Below are 18,745 nucleotides of genomic sequence, written 5' to 3'. Positions count from 1 at the left end.
TGCTAAAATTTAACTATAATAAAATTATATAACAAATTTTTATTAGTCCTACGGAGGCACCCTCGGGGGAAGTGGGGCGGGGGGAAAGGGCTGCCCCCGCCCCAACCCTGCCCCGTTGCCATCCTTACTTAAATATGAGGCTCAAGCCTCAAACTCGCCTTGACATTTGTTGAGCTTGATTAAGCTAAATTTTAGCCAGATCTAATCGAGTTCAAGTAAGCTAAAATTAAATCAAGGTTGAGGTCAAGTTTAGGTATTTTAACTCTAGTACAGCTCAACTAGTGACTCGAGTCGTTAGCATCTCTACTCACAAGTTATAAGAAAAATCGCACACGATGCGAAATAAAAGTGAACCCATCATCACATCATTTGTGTGCATATACCACCACCTACTACACCAGCTCTACCTCTTAATTAACGCATCCTTAAGATTGAACAGGAATTTATAATGCATGTAGATGTAAATCATCAATCGCTTAAATCAGCATTAATCTTGCTTCGAAGTTTTTCGCAACGACATTAGCAACATGGATGCAAACCAATTCTATACAAATTTGATAATTTCACTCTAATGGATTGCAAGAGGGAGAGAAGAACATACCTTAGTTGTGCAAATTCTCCTGGGAATGTAGAGATCAAGTAATGATTGAACTTGAGAATGGAAAAGGGAAGACTTCAAATCTAATCTGCAAAAAGATTATCCAGCTTGAGTTTATGTTAATAACTAAGAGAAAAAGATAACCATAAACTTGTATCATTTTGACAAACCTGATTATGTAAGACTGAGACGCAAGAAACTGAAGATAAGAGAGCCACAAAAGGAGAAAACTGATGTGATTCTGAAATTCAGTGAGACTTTCCAAAAGCGGTGTTAAATAGGAAGACGCAATGGACTTTGATAAGAGATGAAAGGCAGAAGAATTTGGGAATGCATTGTGCATGAACAACAAACTAGAAATTAGAATGAGTGAACTAATTTCTTAGAACAAAGATGCCCACCAGTTTTATGTTTTCAACAGACTAGGAAAACATGGATAGAGAATCGCGAAAGTGCAAGATCTTTTTCCTTTTCGAGGTTCAAAGTTGTTAGTTGTTGAAATTCGGACCCTACTTAATTTCAAGGGTTAAAAGCAAAAAAATCCAATGTGGTATATCTAATATACAGAAAAGTCCCTCGTGGTTTCAAAACATACAAAACGATACCTCATATTTTGAACTAAATTGTAAACTAATAGAATTCGTTAAATTTGACGGAATCTGGTAAACTTAACGAAAAATTTAACGGAATCCGATAAATTTAACGGTAAACTTAACGGAATCCAGTAAGTTTAATGGTAGAAACCGTCATTTTAGTTAAGTTTAACGAATTCTATTAGTTTGCAATTTAGTTCAAAACATGAGATGTCGTTTTGTATGTTTTAAAAACATGGGAGGCTTTTCTGTGTTTTAGATATATCATTGGGGGCTTTTTTGTTTTTAACTCTAATTTCAAAGGAAAATCAATTCTTGGGTGACTTGAATTTTTAAACTTTTATTATAAACATACGCTACAAAAAAAAATAATCTACTCATGGTACTGAAAACGTGCCACTAAAAACAAGTGTCAGGAATAATTTTTGTGGCAGTCTTGTGGCACTTAATCAAAGTGCCATGCATTTTAAATCATGGCACCATGAAAAGTGCCATAAAAAATTTCATGGCACCTTTAGTGGCACATTAATATGTGCCACGATTACATGTTAGAAATTTACTTTAGTTGAAGAAGCTTTGGGTTAGCATTGCAACATTTAGTGCAAGTTGGGAGTAAATTAGTAATTTATCTCTAAATTAGACCAAATTTTACCCGATCTACACCAATAATAACAAACCAACAGTAATGATTATGAATAAATATTATATATACTGATAGTGTATATAATATCATCGTTAGATTCATGATATATATATATATATACACACACAAAAGTTGAATTTTACATTCAAATTTTGCATAATTATCATTCATCCAATACTGATAGTTGGTACACTATCAATGTATAAAAGATACCTAAAATAATTTGTTGTCATTCATCCAACGTGAATCTAATTTGTTTTCACTCAAATCTAATTTTTTTTTCACCAAATTTCAACTTTTAAATACCTAAAGTGATTTACACCAAGGACAAATTTGTGCGAAATTATGGGAGACGCAAACATGTGGTTTACATAGGGGATACAAACAGGTTTCAAATCTCCTGTCCCCAAAGTAGTCTCTGTAGCTGCCACGTGTCTCTAACCTTTTGTTAATCCAAACTCAAATAAACCGATAATAATTGATTTACAAGTTTTGTTAATCCAAACTCAAACAAAATAAAGAAAAGTTTTAGTTGATTTCTATGTTTATGATCAATAAGACTCTTTTTTGTTAAAAAGAAAATAAAAAAAAAGTTTTGAGCTATCTGTTTTAATTGATTTTAAGTAAACTTGTCAACCGATTATAATCAAAAGGCTAACTTGAGTAAACTTGAGTAACAAAAGCCTAGAGACACGTGGTAGCTGTACAAATAAGGGACAGAGGGGACAGAAACTACTTTGGGGACAGAGTATTTGAAGCCATACAAACATGGTTTTTATAATCTATAATTATATAAAAAGATAAACAAATATACTTTCCCATTTTCAGTAGTTTCTTACAGGCTATCATCCGATCAAGTACTGCGACCTCAAGCAATTTGAGTCAGTTCAATAAATAACTTAATAAATTGTACTACTACCAACACCACAACAATTTGAGTCATTTCAGGGAAAATAAAAGCTATGGGGAAACAGTGATCAGGAAGTGAGTAGACCTTCAGGAAAACATATTGAAGTCCTTAATATAATTAAGATACTATAAGGTAAGTGATGTCAGTGTAACAAAAGACAAGTGCAAAAAGATTTGATCTGTTGAAAGTAAAAATGTCAAGGAAATCACCCTATATAGATAGCTATGTGATTTAATGACTGATTAGAATGTGGAAACAAACACAGGTTTGCTATGACTAAATCTTTCCATGAATTTGCTTATCCCTTGAGCATTATGCAGGATTACTCTCGAATCTTTCAAGAAGTCCATAGGAAAGAACCAGAGGCTTCTGCATTTGACATGGATGTTCTTGATTTAGCATTCACATCATCGAGATAATGCTGATAGACATAGGAAAGGAAGCCCCATATTGCAAGGATCAAAGATATTACTTTCACCCCATCCATTTTGTCATGGAAGAAAATCACAGCAAGAATTGGAATAGCGGGCAGGGAAATGGTACTAATGACATTTGAAAACAGGGAGGACACCTCAGAAATCAACCCCAACAAACCAACAGATGAAATCTGCCATGAGACGGCAGTCCAAAACAAGGTCATGACATAGGACACCCTGCCCTTTTCATACTCTTTCATTTCTGATGGCAATGTTTTCCACTCACCACTAGCAAAAAGTCCCACCACACAAGCACAAGTTGCAACAAATGATGGATATATTTGCATCAGCAAAACAGCATCAAAGGTTTCTCTCTTGATTACCTTCTTGAAAGTTAATTCCAGGAGGGAGAGGAACAGCGAGTACGTAGCTGATGCACCAACTGTGCACAGAAATCCAATGATGTACTTCCCTTTGGAAACTTTTGTCGTGGAGTCGGAGTCTGGATGGACTGCAAGAAGTGAGGCTGAGACAGTAAGCAGGACTAGGGAATTGAAGATATATGCGGTGAATTTTTGGGAATTCAGCACGAACGAAAAGAGTGCATTGAAGGCTAATTGAGTAGCACATATGAGAGAATACGTGGAGACAGGGAGGTATAAGAGGCCGTATGAGTACATTAGATTGTCACCGGCTAAAAGTAGGCCAAAGAAGAGAAAAAGCAACAAAAAGGTGGAGATAGATGGATGTTTTGGAGGAGCATTGTTTGAAGAGGATTTAGATAGCTGGACGTACAGTAAGATGGGAAGCAAGACAGGAAAGCCTGCTGATTGAACAAATGTTGCCATCCATTTGCTGTTCCCACCTTTATCATAGTATAGCCTTCCCAGAAGAGTAGCAGCGGATTGACCAGCAAGAAGAGAAACAATGTAGAGGGATACTCGAAACCACCACATATAGTCTTTGTATGTAGGAAGCCGCTGTTGAGTGGTGGCTGTTGAGGGCATCCGTAACTGCGAGTTCAATTCCTTGTTTTCCACTGTTATCACAGAAGAAGGGAATTTTCATAGGTTTTTGGTGCAGCAAAGAGAAGGATGATAATATAATATTGTCAACAAATACAAAAGAAAACAAAAAGAAAAAGAAACAAATGGTTAATCATGAGACCGAGACAATAATCTGGAATGATCGGAGATATGAGATGTCTCATAACTTGAAATTGTTGATACATGATGCGCTCAAGTACAGTACTGACATGTAGCTGCGGTCTCTAATCTTGATGATGTTAGTGTTTTTGACTTGATGATTTCAATGAAATTATCAGAACTACATATCAGACTAATCAATCTTAAAAATCGACCAACAAAATGAATGTTGGTGTGTGTCAGAAATATACAACACCAAACGTAGCTTCCACAAATCCATTTGTTTCATTGAAGTGCTTCTGATTAATCGCGTACACCTTATGCTGTTCATTGGGCCCATGGATTTTAACGTCTAAGCCTTATTCAGGATAATTGCTCTATCGATCGAGAAAAAATAGCAAGAAAATTGAGCCTGAGCTTTTAGCTTCTCGGGCTCGTCCCAGCCTCCCAGGAAGAGTCCTACCTAACTATTATACCCATATATTTTGCCTTTACGGTTATCTCTCTTGTAATTATGCAGGTTTCTGCTGGAAACAGCAAACTAATCAATTAAAACTAAAGTTTCACTGAACCATTTGTTTTGTTTTGGTCCCAACATACACTGCATACTCCCAAGTAAGTATTCTACTTTAAGAAACTGTTTCCAGCAACTATCCAGCACTAATTGCAAACAATTAAAAGAAAAAGCTTAAATTAAGTTAAGCGCAGGATATTGAAGACTGACCTCTAATTTGCAGTTCCATTTCTTGAGTAGTATTCTCCATGAAGACTTATCTTTCATAGGAAGAGTTTCTCTGCTTGCTTTATGGGTGCTCAATGCAGTGTAGAGCAACAATCATTGATTCTCGGTGGAGTATCCTCTGCTTTATAGAGCCCTCTTAGTTTAATTCCGAGCTCATTTTTTAAGTTGACTTCAATAGTAAAACGTGGACTTAGCATATCGGAAATCTCAAAATGGAGGCTTTTGATTGCTACCATCTAACTTTGTTCTTCATTCATTGCTGAGTGGAGTTTGTAAACTTGACCATTTTAGATTGTTTCCACACCTCAAAAAATCAGTTGTCTTGTGTTTGGGATGAGGCTTACGTATTCACTCTTGGCCATATTCTTTGCTCATGTTTGGGATGAGGTTTACGTATATTAAACAAATTTAGCAAGGTGACAGAGAATAGTCAATATTGGCTAACTAAATCAGTGTACGTCTATAATGCTGAATGGTTGGACATGGAGATCAGCATGGATATCACATCAACTTGGCGGTGTGACAAGAAATTAGATCTCTAATTGAAAGTCTTCAACCTATGGGGTAGATTACATAGACTTGTCAAGAAGTCTCCAACAGAGAACCAGAGGCGTCTTCATTTGACAAGGATGTTCTTGATTTGACTTTAACATCATCGAGATAATGCTGATAAACATAGGATAGGAAGCCCCAAATTGCAAGGATCAAAAATATGATTTTCACTCCATCCATTTTGTCATGGAAGAAAATCATAGCTAGAATTGGAATAGCCGGCACGGGAATGGTACTAATGACGTTTGAAAACAGGGAAGACACCTCAAAATCAACCCCAACAAACCAACTAATGAAATTTGCCACGAGACAGCAGTCCAAAACTGCCCTTTTGATGCTCTTTCCTTTCTGATTGCAATGTTTTCCAATCTCCACTAAAAAGAGTCCCGCAACTCAAGCAAAACAGCGTCAAATGTTTGCCTCTTGAGTACCTTCTTGAAAGTTAATTCTAGCAGAGAAAGTAGTAGTGAGTACGTAGCTGATGCACCAACAGTGTACAGAAATTCAATGATGTACTTCCCCGTGGAAACATTTGTTGTCGTATCAGAGTCGGGATGTACTGCAAGAAGTGAGGCTGAGATAGTAAGGAGGACTAGAGTATTCAAGATTAATGCTGTGAATTTTTGGGAGTTCAGGAGTGAGGAAAAGAGTGCATTGAAGGCCAACTGAGTGGCACATATAAGAGATTCGGTGGAGACAGGGAGGTATAGGAATGCATCAGGTTTTCACCTGCTTGAAGCATGCTAAAGAAGAGAAAAAGCAACAAAAGGGTGGAGATAGATGGCTGTTTTGAAGGATCATTGTTTGAAGAGGATTCAGATCGCAGGACAAAAAAATAAGATGGGGATCAAGATTGGAAAGCCTGCAGATTGAACAAATGTTGCCATCCATTTGCTATTCCCACCTTTGTCATAGTACAGTCTTCCCAAAAGAGTGGAAGCAGATTGACCAGCAAGAAGAAAAACAATGTAGATGCATACTCGAGACCACCATTTGTAGCCTTTGAATTTAGGAAGTTGCTGCTGAGTGGTGTCTTTTAAGCTCTTCTGGGAGTTCAATTTCTTGTCTTCCACTGTTTTCACAGAAGAAGGAAGTTCCCAGAGCTTTTTAGTACTACAAAGATGACATATACCAATACCATATGGTTTCTCAACAAATCCAAAAAAAAAATCAAGTGATTAATCATGATGTTAGGTAACACTATGACCTGGAATGATAAGAAATCTGACATGTCTCATGACTTGAATTTTGTGGATACATGATGGGCTCAAGAACAGTTACATAGTTGTCTCTACTGATCTTGATCCTGTAGTTGTTCTTGACTTGATAATTTGAATAAAGTTATCAGAAACTCAGATGCTTGAGTCAAGATTCGTACAACAATCATAAAATCGAACAAAAACATGATTGATAGCGATTATCAGATTCATACAACAAAAGGCCTAAATAACACACGCATTTGTTTCAGTCAAGTGTCTCTCATCAATTTCCTATTACTTTAAGGGCCTTCTGCTGTTGACCGTGGAGTATGGATATTAACTTTCAACTGTGCAGTCATAATTGCTCTATTGCATCAGAATCCAAAAAAATGCCTAGAAAATTAAGCCGTAGATCTTGACTTCGCAGCTATCCCAAACAAAAGTCCAACCCAATTACAAATTATCTATTCACGAGCTTTATATGTTAGATCTATCTTTTATATGTGAAGATCTATATCAGAAACAGCATGCTTAACAGTTAAAAGAACTTCCACAGAAACATTAATACAGTACTCCAAGAACAAACTGCACAGTGCATAAACTTCCAAGTTGGATTTTCTTTTTCATATCCACAAGCTTGACTTTTAGCTCTTTTAAACATCATCAGGAAATCCAAACGGCAGCAAAAACGCTAGAATCTAGGTTTGGAAACAAGAATTTTAAGAACTTCCAAGTATTCTACTACAAGAAAAGTATTCAGTAGCTATCCGGCATGCACTGCAAACAAGAAAAGGAAATTAGTTAAGGATACGTTTAGGAGTTTTGAGAGCTGACTTCTGATTTGCAGCTCCATCGCTTGAGCATTCTCCATGTAGGCGTATCTATCACAATAAAGACTAGCTAGCTTCTCAGCTTTGCTTTTTGAGCTGTTCATATTTTGGATATAGACTAATTAAGCGTCACGGGATTGACTGAAACTTTAAAGATTTTTCTAAGTTGACTTTCCAACTCATCAAAGTTGTTGACTTCAATGATACATTGTGGAGTAGCATACTGAAAATCTCAAATGGTGGTTGTTGATTGCTATCGTTTGACTTTTGGCTTCATTCATTGGTGAATAAAGTTTCTAAATTTGTCCTCAGAGGATTCTATGGTTGGAGGATTTTACAGCTAGTTTAGTTAGGAAATTATTTGAAATAATATTTAAAATAATTGTTGTAATACTTTTTTGTAGGAGTGCAAAATTGAAAATTTTCGATTTATCGACTAAATTTGAATTGAAATTCGGAATTTTCGAAATGAGTAATTCGGAATTCGGCACTGAAATCGGAATTTTTGATTTCGAATTATGCGAATTTGGTTCGAATTCGGTAATGGAATTTTTAAAATCGGAAATAGAAATAGAAATTTCTGATTTCAATTTCGTTTTATAATATATATATATTTTTATAATATATGTAATATAAAATTTATATTATATAACAATACATCTAACAAAAAAGGGAAAAAAAGTTTCCAAATTCGATGAATTCGAAATTTACCGAATTTCGAATTGAATTCGGAATCGAATTCGAATTCGGATCTAGTGAATTTGAAAAGAATTCGATCGGTAATTCTGCTGCCAAATTTTTGAAAACTTTCGAATTCATTGCACATCCCTATTTTTTTTGTAATGTAATGTAATGTATGCAAAACAAAAGGAATGATTAAAAAATAAAATTTTAATTGAAAAACGCACTTGTGATGTATTGAGGAATCTTTACTTTTCAAACAAATTTTGATAATAAAGAATGATCAAATCAATGTGATAGGTCGGAGAGACAGTTTAATGAAGAGCACGGCTCGAATCCAAAGTATCTATCATTATAAACAATAACACATCGTAGATACTAAAGCTAACAACACGGAAAAAACACAAAAAACTTTATTACTCATTAAAATTTAGATTTTATATTTTATTTCATCCATCCAATTTCAGCCAAACTCATGTATCACCACTTGCATGAATCTTTTATAATCACTACGTACTTTGGAAATAATAAATCATTTCTTTCCTGAAAAAGGAAAATAAAAGACCAACACCACTCCAAAACACTCATGCGTGGTAGAAATAAATAAGCTAAGATTCCAAAACTTCTATTTGTTCTTTATAGCTTGAATGCTTTCTCACTCCCTTTGTGTTGCTTTTCATTTTTAGTCCATAGACTCGAGTAAGACTTCTGCAATCACAGTTCGTTGTAATGGTGAAAATGAGTTCAATCTGAAATTGATTATTGGATGCAATTTTCAAAAAGTAACCAAATTTGTTATGTATTTGCATATTGTTGTGTCTATATTTATTGTGCTAGTTTTTACACATTTTGTATTAATCTACATTGTACCATACAATTAAAATTGACAGTTATAGAAGTCCCAAATCTCATAAACTCAACATCTTCCTCACTTCAACTATTGAGCTTCTGTCAAACAACCAATGATTCTCCCCATTTGGGCAAAAAAAAAAAGTAATTTAACTCCCAAATGCATATTCTTTATGTTTTTTTCTAAGTGAAAAGTTTTGAATTCAAAATCTCCTACTTATATTCCTTTTCATCTTACCATTCAATTCAATCCAATTTCAGAATCTCTTATTTATAATCCCTCCCACTTTGCTGTCCAACCGGCCTGACTAGTTAAGTATACCTTACTCCTCATTTTCTTTGTTTACATTTTGATTGAAGTCAAATTTAGCACGTTATGATATAATGGTCAATATTGGCTGGCTAAAACAGTATAATTCACAATGCTGAACGGTGGGACATGCGAATCAACTCAGATGTCTCACTAATTTGGCTAATCGGTAAAGATTTCTATTTTGCCTTCACTTTTTCTACTGACTGGAACTATCAGGTCTATGCTTCCTGCAATTTTCTTGCTCACTAGCTACTTTACAGGATCAGATCGCCCTTTTATCATTCTCACATAAATTTTAGATCAAAAAACTTCAATGCTTCAGAGAGTTCTTAGATTACAGAAGTTCCTTTACTATCTTAAAAAGACTTGTGTTTCCATACTATATATATACATATATATATATATATATATATATATATATATATGCCAGAACAGGTTGAACAATTTCTGCATTGACATCCATAGACATCAGTAGATAAAGCATTCAAGAATATACGCAACATAACAAGAAGAACTGAAAATTAGCTGTCTAAGCTGGAGATTACAACAATCATCCTCAATCCCTAGGCCATCATCCCTATCAACAAATACAAGAGAGTTATTATTGCCTGCTACCTTCCTATAGATTTCGATATTGATCACTTGCTTTCTTATTCCCGGTTCAGAAGGACAGAGAAGGATCCATAGTCACTAGATTAATAATGCATAGACCTATAATACTTATTTCAAACATGTAATAATTTTCCTTCACTAATGGAGTCGGTTCTCCCTTCTTCTGTCTGAACTCTGCTTCACAAGACATTGATTCTTCCACAACTGCACTCAAGAACATATTAGCAGCACCATAATGGTCTGACAGAAAAGCACCAATTGCCAGTACCACCTTGGAGACCGCATTTGCATAATGTTCCAAGCAATCCCTCAGACAATCAACAACAAATGGATCGAATTCCTTGCTAGCAATCAACTTCTCTATGGTTCTCACCGTGCTGGTAGCATTTGCCAGATCCAGCTCCATTGCAACAATTGCCAGCCCAGGAAGATTTACATGGTGACTTATAGGAACTGCTTGAAGAGAAGTTACACAAAGGTCGTAGTCGAATACGGTGGATACATCAGCACATTGTTGGCAGGTTGAGTTTATTACATCCTCTTGCTGTTTCATCATGAAGTAACTGTTTGTTGTAGGAGTTAGAGAGGATAAAAGCATGAAAATTGCGATGGGGAGAAAATAGAAATGCCTCATTTTGCTCTTCTTGTTTTTTCTTTGATTTTTTGACCTTTTCTTGTGGTGTTTATATAGCTGAAGTGATGAAGGGTAAAGGATGAATGAACTGCTAACTACATGCAGGAAGCTTCCTAGAAAGCCCATCAGGAATTTCATGCATCGACTTTGAGGCACAATCATGATGCTTCGTTTGGGTGGCTGAGAACATTCATGCAACTATGCATGGGACAAACTCAGCTTGTTTTACTCTACTTGAGATTTCCACATAGCTCTTACTTGGAACAATAATTTATAAACGCTAGCTCAAATCAATGGTCTGGTGACTCTGGTCTGATTATGCATGTACAATTTTTATTGAAAATTAAAAAAATAGTCCATACTATTGATCACTTTCAAAAAATAGACATTTCTAGATTGGAGATGACGACTTTAAAGTCACCATTTAAGTTAATAACTTTAAAACTTGCACAGTTTTAAATGATCAAATTTCTATCTTCGAAGAATTCAAAACTTCGGACAAACTTTGAAATTTCCAATAAGCATTGGATTATTTAGATTTAAGAAAGAAAAAAAAAACCAGTCTGGTCTTGTATATGCTACTTTTCTAGGAGGAGGAAAGTACTTAAATTCAACATTAATGCCAAGTTAAATTTAGAGTTCGAACTGAAAATTCGTGTTCCTTTTAGCCAAAACGAAAAATAATTGCTTTTTTTTTGGAGGGGGGTGGGATGGAAAGAAAAAAAAAAGACTCCAAATTTGGACGGATCAAAATATTTTTCCTTTCGGCCAAAACAGGGGGGGACAATTAATAGAGAAATAATTGAAGAACAAATTTTCCAATGACTCCACAATCCCAAAATTAAAGAGACTAGAGAGAATGAATATTCTTGTAGTTAATTAATTGCATAGTAGATCAGCGGGGAGTATTGTCCTAAACCACATTTTGCACTTCGACCAGTTAAGAGTACTAGGAGGATAACACCGCACGATGTGCGGTGTGATTTTCAATATTGCCCATAAATGCCCAATCATTCAAATTTAGATATTAAATATGAAAAGTTACATAAAAATGCATCAATATCTTTGCAGTTATGTTTTTGTAATTTTATTAAATAGTAAAAATAAGCTACAGTTTTAGCTTTTCATAGTTTTAGAAGTTTTTTTTCATAAAAGGAACTTTAAAATAATATACAATCATACAAAATGAGAATAAAATCCCCAAACAGTCATCTTGCAACTAAAAGATGGTAGGGCATAACATCATAATAAAAGATATCCTGTTGTTAGCATCCTATACATTAGCTAAACAATCTACCATCTGATTTGCTTCACTGCTTACATGCTTTGATCAAGACTTGCTGCCAAAATACGATAAGATACCTACAATCAAATATAACCATAGCACATTGTAAATAGCAGTATCATATTGGTTTAAAAGATTAAAAATATTAATAGCATAAACTTCCAATTCCAGTTTGTAGCAATAATGATCTATGAAGATTGGAAGCTATTCCTGATCGTTTACTGATCCGATGGTCCAAAATCCATATTAATTCCTTACAACTACAGCAACTCCAAGATTGCCTTTTGAAACCCTACCAGTGATAAGTTTTCAAAAGCCATCCTTAGGACGAGTCTCTATAGAATCATAACTTCATATTTTTCCCTAGCCATGGTCTGTTTGGGTTCTGAGGAGGAGTAATTAGAGGTATTCAAAAGAGGAGACGATTGCGGTTTGCCAACATAGAAAGATTAGATTCGTTTTGATAATTCAATGAGGACCAGCCAGTGAAAGAAATCACAATGCCCCAAAGAACTTGAAAAATGGTGAAGGGTTTTCTGCTAGGTATGCTTTTTTTTTTTCATTCATTCCTTACAGCTTAAATGATGATCAATACCAATCTCCCAAGACAAGCGTCCATGTAATAAAATCAGTAAACAGAATAACTTTTCAATTTAACTTGAGAGAAGAAAATGTACAACCGAAGCAAATCTCACGAGGAATAGAAAAAACCACCATTTGGATATATAACTGAAGCTCATTTCTCAGCACATCTTTATCAATAATGCAATCAAGATATGCTAAATTAGGTGAGAGATGTTACAAATCTAAGAGAACATCATGTTTTGTAAATACATATTTAAATCAACTAAAACTGAATTTTCTAACAAGAATTTCTAAGCTACCAAACATCATAGTCTATGATTAAAGAGGCAAAACTACAGTTATGCAGTAAGTTAATTCTTTTTTCGGCAAATGAATAGAACATTTAAGGTGTTAAAACAATAACTTACTATTTCAAGCAGGTGCTTAGAATCTAATATTTGAGAATCCTTGTCTTGGGCAAAACTTTAACCACCTACAAACAGGAAAACCATTTATAAGATCCAATGAATCAGAAACAATTAATCAAAAAAAGATTGCTGAAAATACTTGGTTTAATATCCACTTAAGGCTCATAAAACAAATATTCAAAAGGTTTTAACAAGAGACAATTTTCTATGCTAAAAAACAAAAAATTGAACACAAAGCATTCAAAAGAGTAGCATCCCAAGATCTTTTGTAACTCAAAATTTTGGCCAATGACCAACTTGGCAGACAAGTTCCTGATTCCTAGAGAAGAAATTCATCAGTTCTATAAGTGTTGGAAACCCAATGAAGGAAAAAGAAACAGAAGAACTGAAGCAAAAAGAAATACATTTTGAAGATGAAGAAATATATTTTAAACAAGTGTATCTTTTTAGTTACCATAGGGAATGCTTTTTTTGAGCAGATCAACAAAATACCTGCGTGAAAGACGCCAAAAAATGATTAAAAAGAAAATTTGAATGAGTTTGAAAAGAGCAAAGGCCATTGAAAATGATCAAAGAGAAAAGCATACCAGGTCTCAAAAGAGCAATTTAAAGGAAAAAATTAAATCAGAATGACACAACAAAACTTACGTTTTCTCTCACCAGTTGTTCTTCACAGGTGGCCATTTTTGCTTCCAACTCCAGAAGAAATCCAAGAAAGGCAAAAGCTTAGGTTGAGCTAAATAAACAAAAGGTCATTTTCTTTAGCAAATTATAGGCACATAAGTGTATTGCTGGCATAATAAAGCTCTAATAACTTAACAAAATTGTAAACCCACTAATAAGTATTCATTAGCTAAAATGAGTCTCATTTTGAAAATACTCTAGAATATTCATGTTTTTGCATGAATATACCTTGGCTCTGCATTTTTCAGTAATTATTGCAATAGCAAAATGATAAGAAATGCTTGCAAAAGATCCTCTCATCTGATTTAAATAAATAAAAAAAAGCAATCTGTTCCAATACAAATCTAGATTTGGTCACAATGAACGAGAACCAATCTGTCATGCCATCGACATAAAACATATACGATCCAAAATTTTCAGTTCAAGAGAATTAACCAACTAATTAAAAACATTGCCTGCAATTCATCAATTTGTTATAATAAAAATAAAAAATTCACGATAATTGCATTCACAAAATAGTCACACCAAGGACAACCTCAAGAAAATAAGTGATACTCTCTATTAAAGAACAGCATATGGTAGAATTTGTTGATTCACATACCAATTCAAGTTCAATGGTAACTTAGAACAGCCAAAATTGTTCAAAATACAAAGAAAATAACAACTTGGGATCCATTTATCTCTAATGGCAGCTTGCTCAACAAAATCCGCTAGCAAGGAGGCAACGGCCTTTTCGTTCACTGATATTGCAATGACAAATGCAAGAAAAATCAGAATGATTTAGTAATTTATTCAAGACGGCACAAAAATGGAAAAACAAGACCCATAACTCAGTATCATAGAGTGCCAACAACCAACTACAAAATTCTTAAATTGGCATATACTCTTATCTAGAACCACAGATACAAGAAAATTTAAATGCAAAATCAGATCCTAACATGAATATGAATATTAACATGACAATGAAAACAACCACCACATCATAGTAGCTCTATTAGTTTTTTTTTTTTTTTAAGAAGGTAATAATATGATCATTCCTTTCTTAAAACTTCGAATCCATTACCTTAATTAATCCAATCTCCTTAGTGTTGCTGCGGAAGCATTGTCTGCACCACATCAAGCCATACTTTCTGATAATACCATGGGAGTTTCCACACACAAGGCTGTCAAAACAAACCAACGTATAACCATAAGCAACAAGTCAAATCATCAAATAATTCAATCAGGTATTTAAAAAAGAAAAAGCACCAAACCACCAGGAGGAGAAAATATCCACGTGGTTAGGTACAATTCTTAAAATGCCATAGTGAATAATACCATTATCACTACAAAATACTACTTACAACAGCTTACTAAACTCCCAAAATTCAGTCGCGCCATCAACGACACAAGACTTTTTTAGCATGAAAATCACATTGACCCGTCATTAGGACCAATTTAACTTGAAAACAAGATTATATACCATATGATCTAGTATACAAGGCAGTACACCATGAACCTACAATTTCTTGAAATCCAATCAAGGACTCCAGCATCACTGATACAAACACCAGATTATACTGGTAGACAAAACCACAATAAATGGGACTAAGAACGATAAAATAAAAAAAGATTCAAGAACCCCACATGATAAATATTCAGACAGAATTAGACAACTGAAAAAAGATGAAAAGCAAGTACTTTATTTCAGGAACATTGATCTGCTTTTTCTATTTTCTTCCTTAAACTGAGAAGGTTCGAGAAGCATGGGAAACAATGTTAAAGAATGCACTTTTTTGAGAAAATATCCTTATGGAATCTACCTTCAAAAGGGATAAACAAAACTTACAAAACCGTATGAAGATGGTGGAGGAAATTTCCAGATTATGTACCTGCAACATCACAACATCATAATAGGGAAAAAATTAGACAACTAATATGGTAAATAATAGGAGACAAAAAATACCAAAAGGCCAAATATCTTAGGAAAGGACACGAGGTGTCAGAAAAGACAGCAATCATGATACTTGTGCAATAGCAATGAAATGGAGGCTACATTTCCAAAAGAGGGCAGTAAATGCAACAGCACAAGTATGATCAGTCTGGAACAAAATTTTCATTATATGCTAATTCAGAGCCAATTACAATGTCACAGAGTAACAGGCAATAGACATGAAACTTCCAATACAAGCCCTTACACATAAACTCCCAATTACAAGGCTAATTTGTAAGAAATTCCTGGGGAAGTGTCACCATAGCAAAAATAAAAGAAAGTTAACTGATTTAATCCAGTTCTTTGGATTATAGGGATAACAACACATTTTCTGTGTCCTAGTTGGTCCAAACAGAGACAAAAGAAATCTGGCAAAATTAAAACAGAGAGGACAAAGCTACAATCTTTGCAATTTCAAGGCCTATACATTTAAAATAACGTTAACGACTACTGATGATGGTCTTTTTTCATTTAAATAGGTTTTGGGAACATTTTCAGTTCAAATATGTCTGAAATTTTCTATATTTCTGTCTAATTTCTTTCCATAACTTTCCACAGAAAAAAAGTGCATATAATAAGTAGAAAACACAAAACAACATTTCACCAAAAAAGAGAAATGCATTCTTATAGAATCCCATCAATAATACAAAGAATCCCATCAATAATTTCAATTTCATAACTCTCATTAAAAAGAAACAAACAAAATTCGAATCAGTGATCAAAACTTGAACTTCATAAACGTCCATGCACTAGTCTAATGTTGGCGAATTCTGGGACTTGCGCATAATATTTGCTTTAGTTTCTTGACCTAATATAAGTTTGCCAGTGTCAAGTGAAAAAGGCGAATAATCTGCAACTCTAACCATCAAATGCTATCACCACGAGATGAGCTAAAAATTCTTCCGAGTGCAGTTCAAGAACTCAGTAGAAACTGCTGAATCCAGTTACATTGCTCAAAAATTTACAATGAACCAAGAACAGAGAAGCGAAAAAGGAACTGCTTAGAATCAGAGGGAGAAGAGGGACTTACGAGAGCAGCACTAATCGGCGGGGACAACACTGGCAAGTGGCACGAGATATCAGAAATAATAGGAGAAAAAGAACTAAAAGACTAATAAACATAGTTTGGAAAAAATGAAGCAATAAGAGAATTTGAAGCAAAAAAATTCCAGCCAACTTTTCAATTTTGTTGTCTATCAGAAAGAAATTGGAGAGAAAAAGTGCAGCTTTCTTCGCGATGATGAGGAAGAAGACGAGAAGAAAGAGAGCATGGGTCAGAGAGAGGGAGTCGGATGGCTAATTCTTCTTTTCATAAAAAATAATTGATGGCTAATTGATGGGTGAAATTAAAATAAAAAATAAACTTACAGACCCGATTAGGCTGAAGATCCATTCTCTTCTCTTCATCTGCTTATTCTTCTTCTCATCTTCTTCCTCTGATCAGGAAAAAAATTAAACGAAAAAAGACTCACAGAACCAGCTTAAATTTCACGAAAAAAATGTAAAAACAAAAGCATACATGTTCTGATGAAGATCCATTTTTCCCCTTTCTACTTCTTCTTTTCATGGCTTACGTTTTTCTTTGTCCCATTTCTCTTGCTGTAATATAAATCCAACAGATAGACATGATATCTGGGAAAAAAAAATTGAACTCAAACAGGTGGGCATTCGACGGTTGGACTGTTGTTGGCTTGTTCCAGTGGAAGAAAAGCAAAGAGGGGAAGAAGAGAGGAAGAAATGAAAAGAGGAAAGAGAAAGATGGAACCTTTCCTGGTCTCGAGCTCATCGGCCAAAAGAGAAATCGTGTGGCTCGGAAAAGGAAACAAAAATTGAATGACAGTTTACCAAGGCACAGCTATCCCAAAAAGAAGATAAATGAACATGGCAACCAGGGCAAATGAGTGAGACATGACCTGTCACATTGAGCTCAGTAACTACTCCAATTTTTATCACAATTTATTAGTCCAATCGGTGTCACCAAAAGGCTGCAAATAGGTACGGTGGGAAGAGAAATGACCCAAATGTTTGAAGAAAAAGGACAGCTATTAATTATTGCTCTTTTGGTGGGTTCCATACAGCAAAACACTCAGGCTTACAAACGCACGGCCCAATTTGCAGCTTCTGCATTACAAAAAAAAAAAAAAACAATCAAACACACACACACATGGACGAACACACTCCAGCCAATAAGAATTGGCCACGTCAGCAAAACAACCATCCCTTTTGAGCCATGGCATTCGCTCTTTTATACCTATGTTAAATAAATAAATAAGAAAGATTTAAGTCCCAATTCCGAACTGGTACTTCATTTTGCCACGGTAGTCGGCAAATCAACTGCTGCTACGAAATTTCCTGGGCAATTGTTTATGCAAGAAATCGAGAATAGTGCGGACAAAATACTGAAAGGTGTCAGGAATTTGATGTCGGGACATAGATTCCTAGATTTTCATATATCTTGAACGAAGTCATTTCAATACACATATAGTAAAACATCTAGTCCGACAAGACTACTTAAGTTGCTTCTTTTTTTTTTTTGAGGAGAATGTTAAGTTGCTATTTGATAACCTAATTTAACATGTTCATAAGCATTAATAAATTAGATCTTAATATATTCATACGCACTAATTCGACAATCTATTTCATAACCAAATCCAACAAATTTAATAGATTAGATCTTAACATGTTCAAATGTATTTAATAATTAAAAATAAAATATCTGAACTAATAAAATAGTACTGCATGTTTTTCCAGCAAAATTTGCTTCAAAAAATAAATAATAAGCTATTCAGTTATAATTTAATATGATATACACTCAAATGTAATTTATTAGTACTTAACAATTCAATGATTTAACGGATTCAAATTTTAGATTTCAGATTTCAAATTTTTAATCAGACTTAACTTGCACAAAATTAGATCCTCCAAAGATTCTTCATGAGTGAAGTTTCCAAACTAAAATGCTTCAAAATTCCATACAATTGAATCTCCAAAATGGACCATAGTAGTATAATCTTCACATAGGCTGCTTACTCCAAAAACAATAATATCATTAGGCCTTGTTTGGATGGAAGGACAAGAAGCTGAAGCGGTGGCTA

General features: G+C 34.5%; 2 protein-coding genes, 2 long non-coding RNA genes and 1 pseudogene across 5 annotated transcripts; all 5 read right to left on the bottom strand.

Moving 5' to 3' along the window:
- Positions 1-2,762: 2,762 nt before the first annotated feature.
- Positions 2,763-5,332, bottom strand: LOC113781038 (probable purine permease 11). Its single transcript, XM_027326869.1, has 2 exons — positions 5,030-5,332; positions 2,763-4,199 (listed from the first exon to the last, which is right to left on the bottom strand). The coding sequence occupies exons 1-2, from the start codon at positions 5,067-5,069 to the stop codon at positions 3,082-3,084; spliced, it is 1,158 nt and encodes a 385-aa protein (XP_027182670.1). The 5' UTR covers positions 5,070-5,332; the 3' UTR covers positions 2,763-3,081.
- Positions 5,333-5,629: 297 nt separating this feature from the next.
- Positions 5,630-7,732, bottom strand: LOC113779476 (annotated as a pseudogene).
- A 2,173-nt stretch (positions 7,733-9,905) lies between these two features.
- LOC113779425 (putative invertase inhibitor) lies at positions 9,906-10,746 on the bottom strand. The gene has a single exon (XM_027324998.1). It carries the CDS (start codon positions 10,715-10,717, stop codon positions 10,133-10,135), a length of 585 nt encoding a protein of 194 aa, XP_027180799.1. The 5' UTR covers positions 10,718-10,746; the 3' UTR covers positions 9,906-10,132.
- A 1,156-nt stretch (positions 10,747-11,902) lies between these two features.
- LOC113781628 lies at positions 11,903-14,877 on the bottom strand. Of its 2 annotated transcripts, XR_003469647.1 has the most exons (5): positions 14,742-14,877; positions 13,643-13,730; positions 13,449-13,486; positions 12,995-13,059; positions 11,903-12,079 (listed from the first exon to the last, which is right to left on the bottom strand). It is a non-coding gene; the product is annotated as an uncharacterized LOC113781628 (long non-coding RNA). The 2 variants fall into 2 exon arrangements; XR_003469648.1 differs by lacking the exon at positions 13,449-13,486.
- A 640-nt stretch (positions 14,878-15,517) lies between these two features.
- LOC113781701 lies at positions 15,518-17,449 on the bottom strand. The gene is made up of 4 exons (XR_003469659.1): positions 17,170-17,449; positions 17,023-17,086; positions 16,681-16,709; positions 15,518-15,549 (listed from the first exon to the last, which is right to left on the bottom strand). It is a non-coding gene; the product is annotated as an uncharacterized LOC113781701 (long non-coding RNA).
- Positions 17,450-18,745: the final 1,296 nt, after the last annotated feature.

This window comes from Coffea eugenioides, chromosome 8 (genome assembly GCF_003713205.1).
Source record: "Coffea eugenioides isolate CCC68of chromosome 8, Ceug_1.0, whole genome shotgun sequence".
Taxonomy (NCBI): Eukaryota; Viridiplantae; Streptophyta; class Magnoliopsida; order Gentianales; family Rubiaceae; genus Coffea; species Coffea eugenioides.
The sequence above is the reverse complement of the archived record's forward strand: the minus strand, read 5'-3'. Positions and strand labels throughout refer to the sequence as shown.

Coding starts and splice junctions, on each gene's coding strand:
- LOC113779425 (XM_027324998.1), bottom strand. CDS start 10,717: ATGAGGCATTTCTATTTTCTCCCCATCGCAATTTTCATGCTTTTATCC.
- LOC113781038 (XM_027326869.1), bottom strand. CDS start 5,069: ATGGAGAATACTACTCAAGAAATGGAACTGCAAATTAGAG. Junction 4,200..5,029: donor AATGGAACTGCAAATTAGAG/GTCAGTCTTCAA, acceptor CTGTGATAACAG/TGGAAAACAAGGAATTGAAC.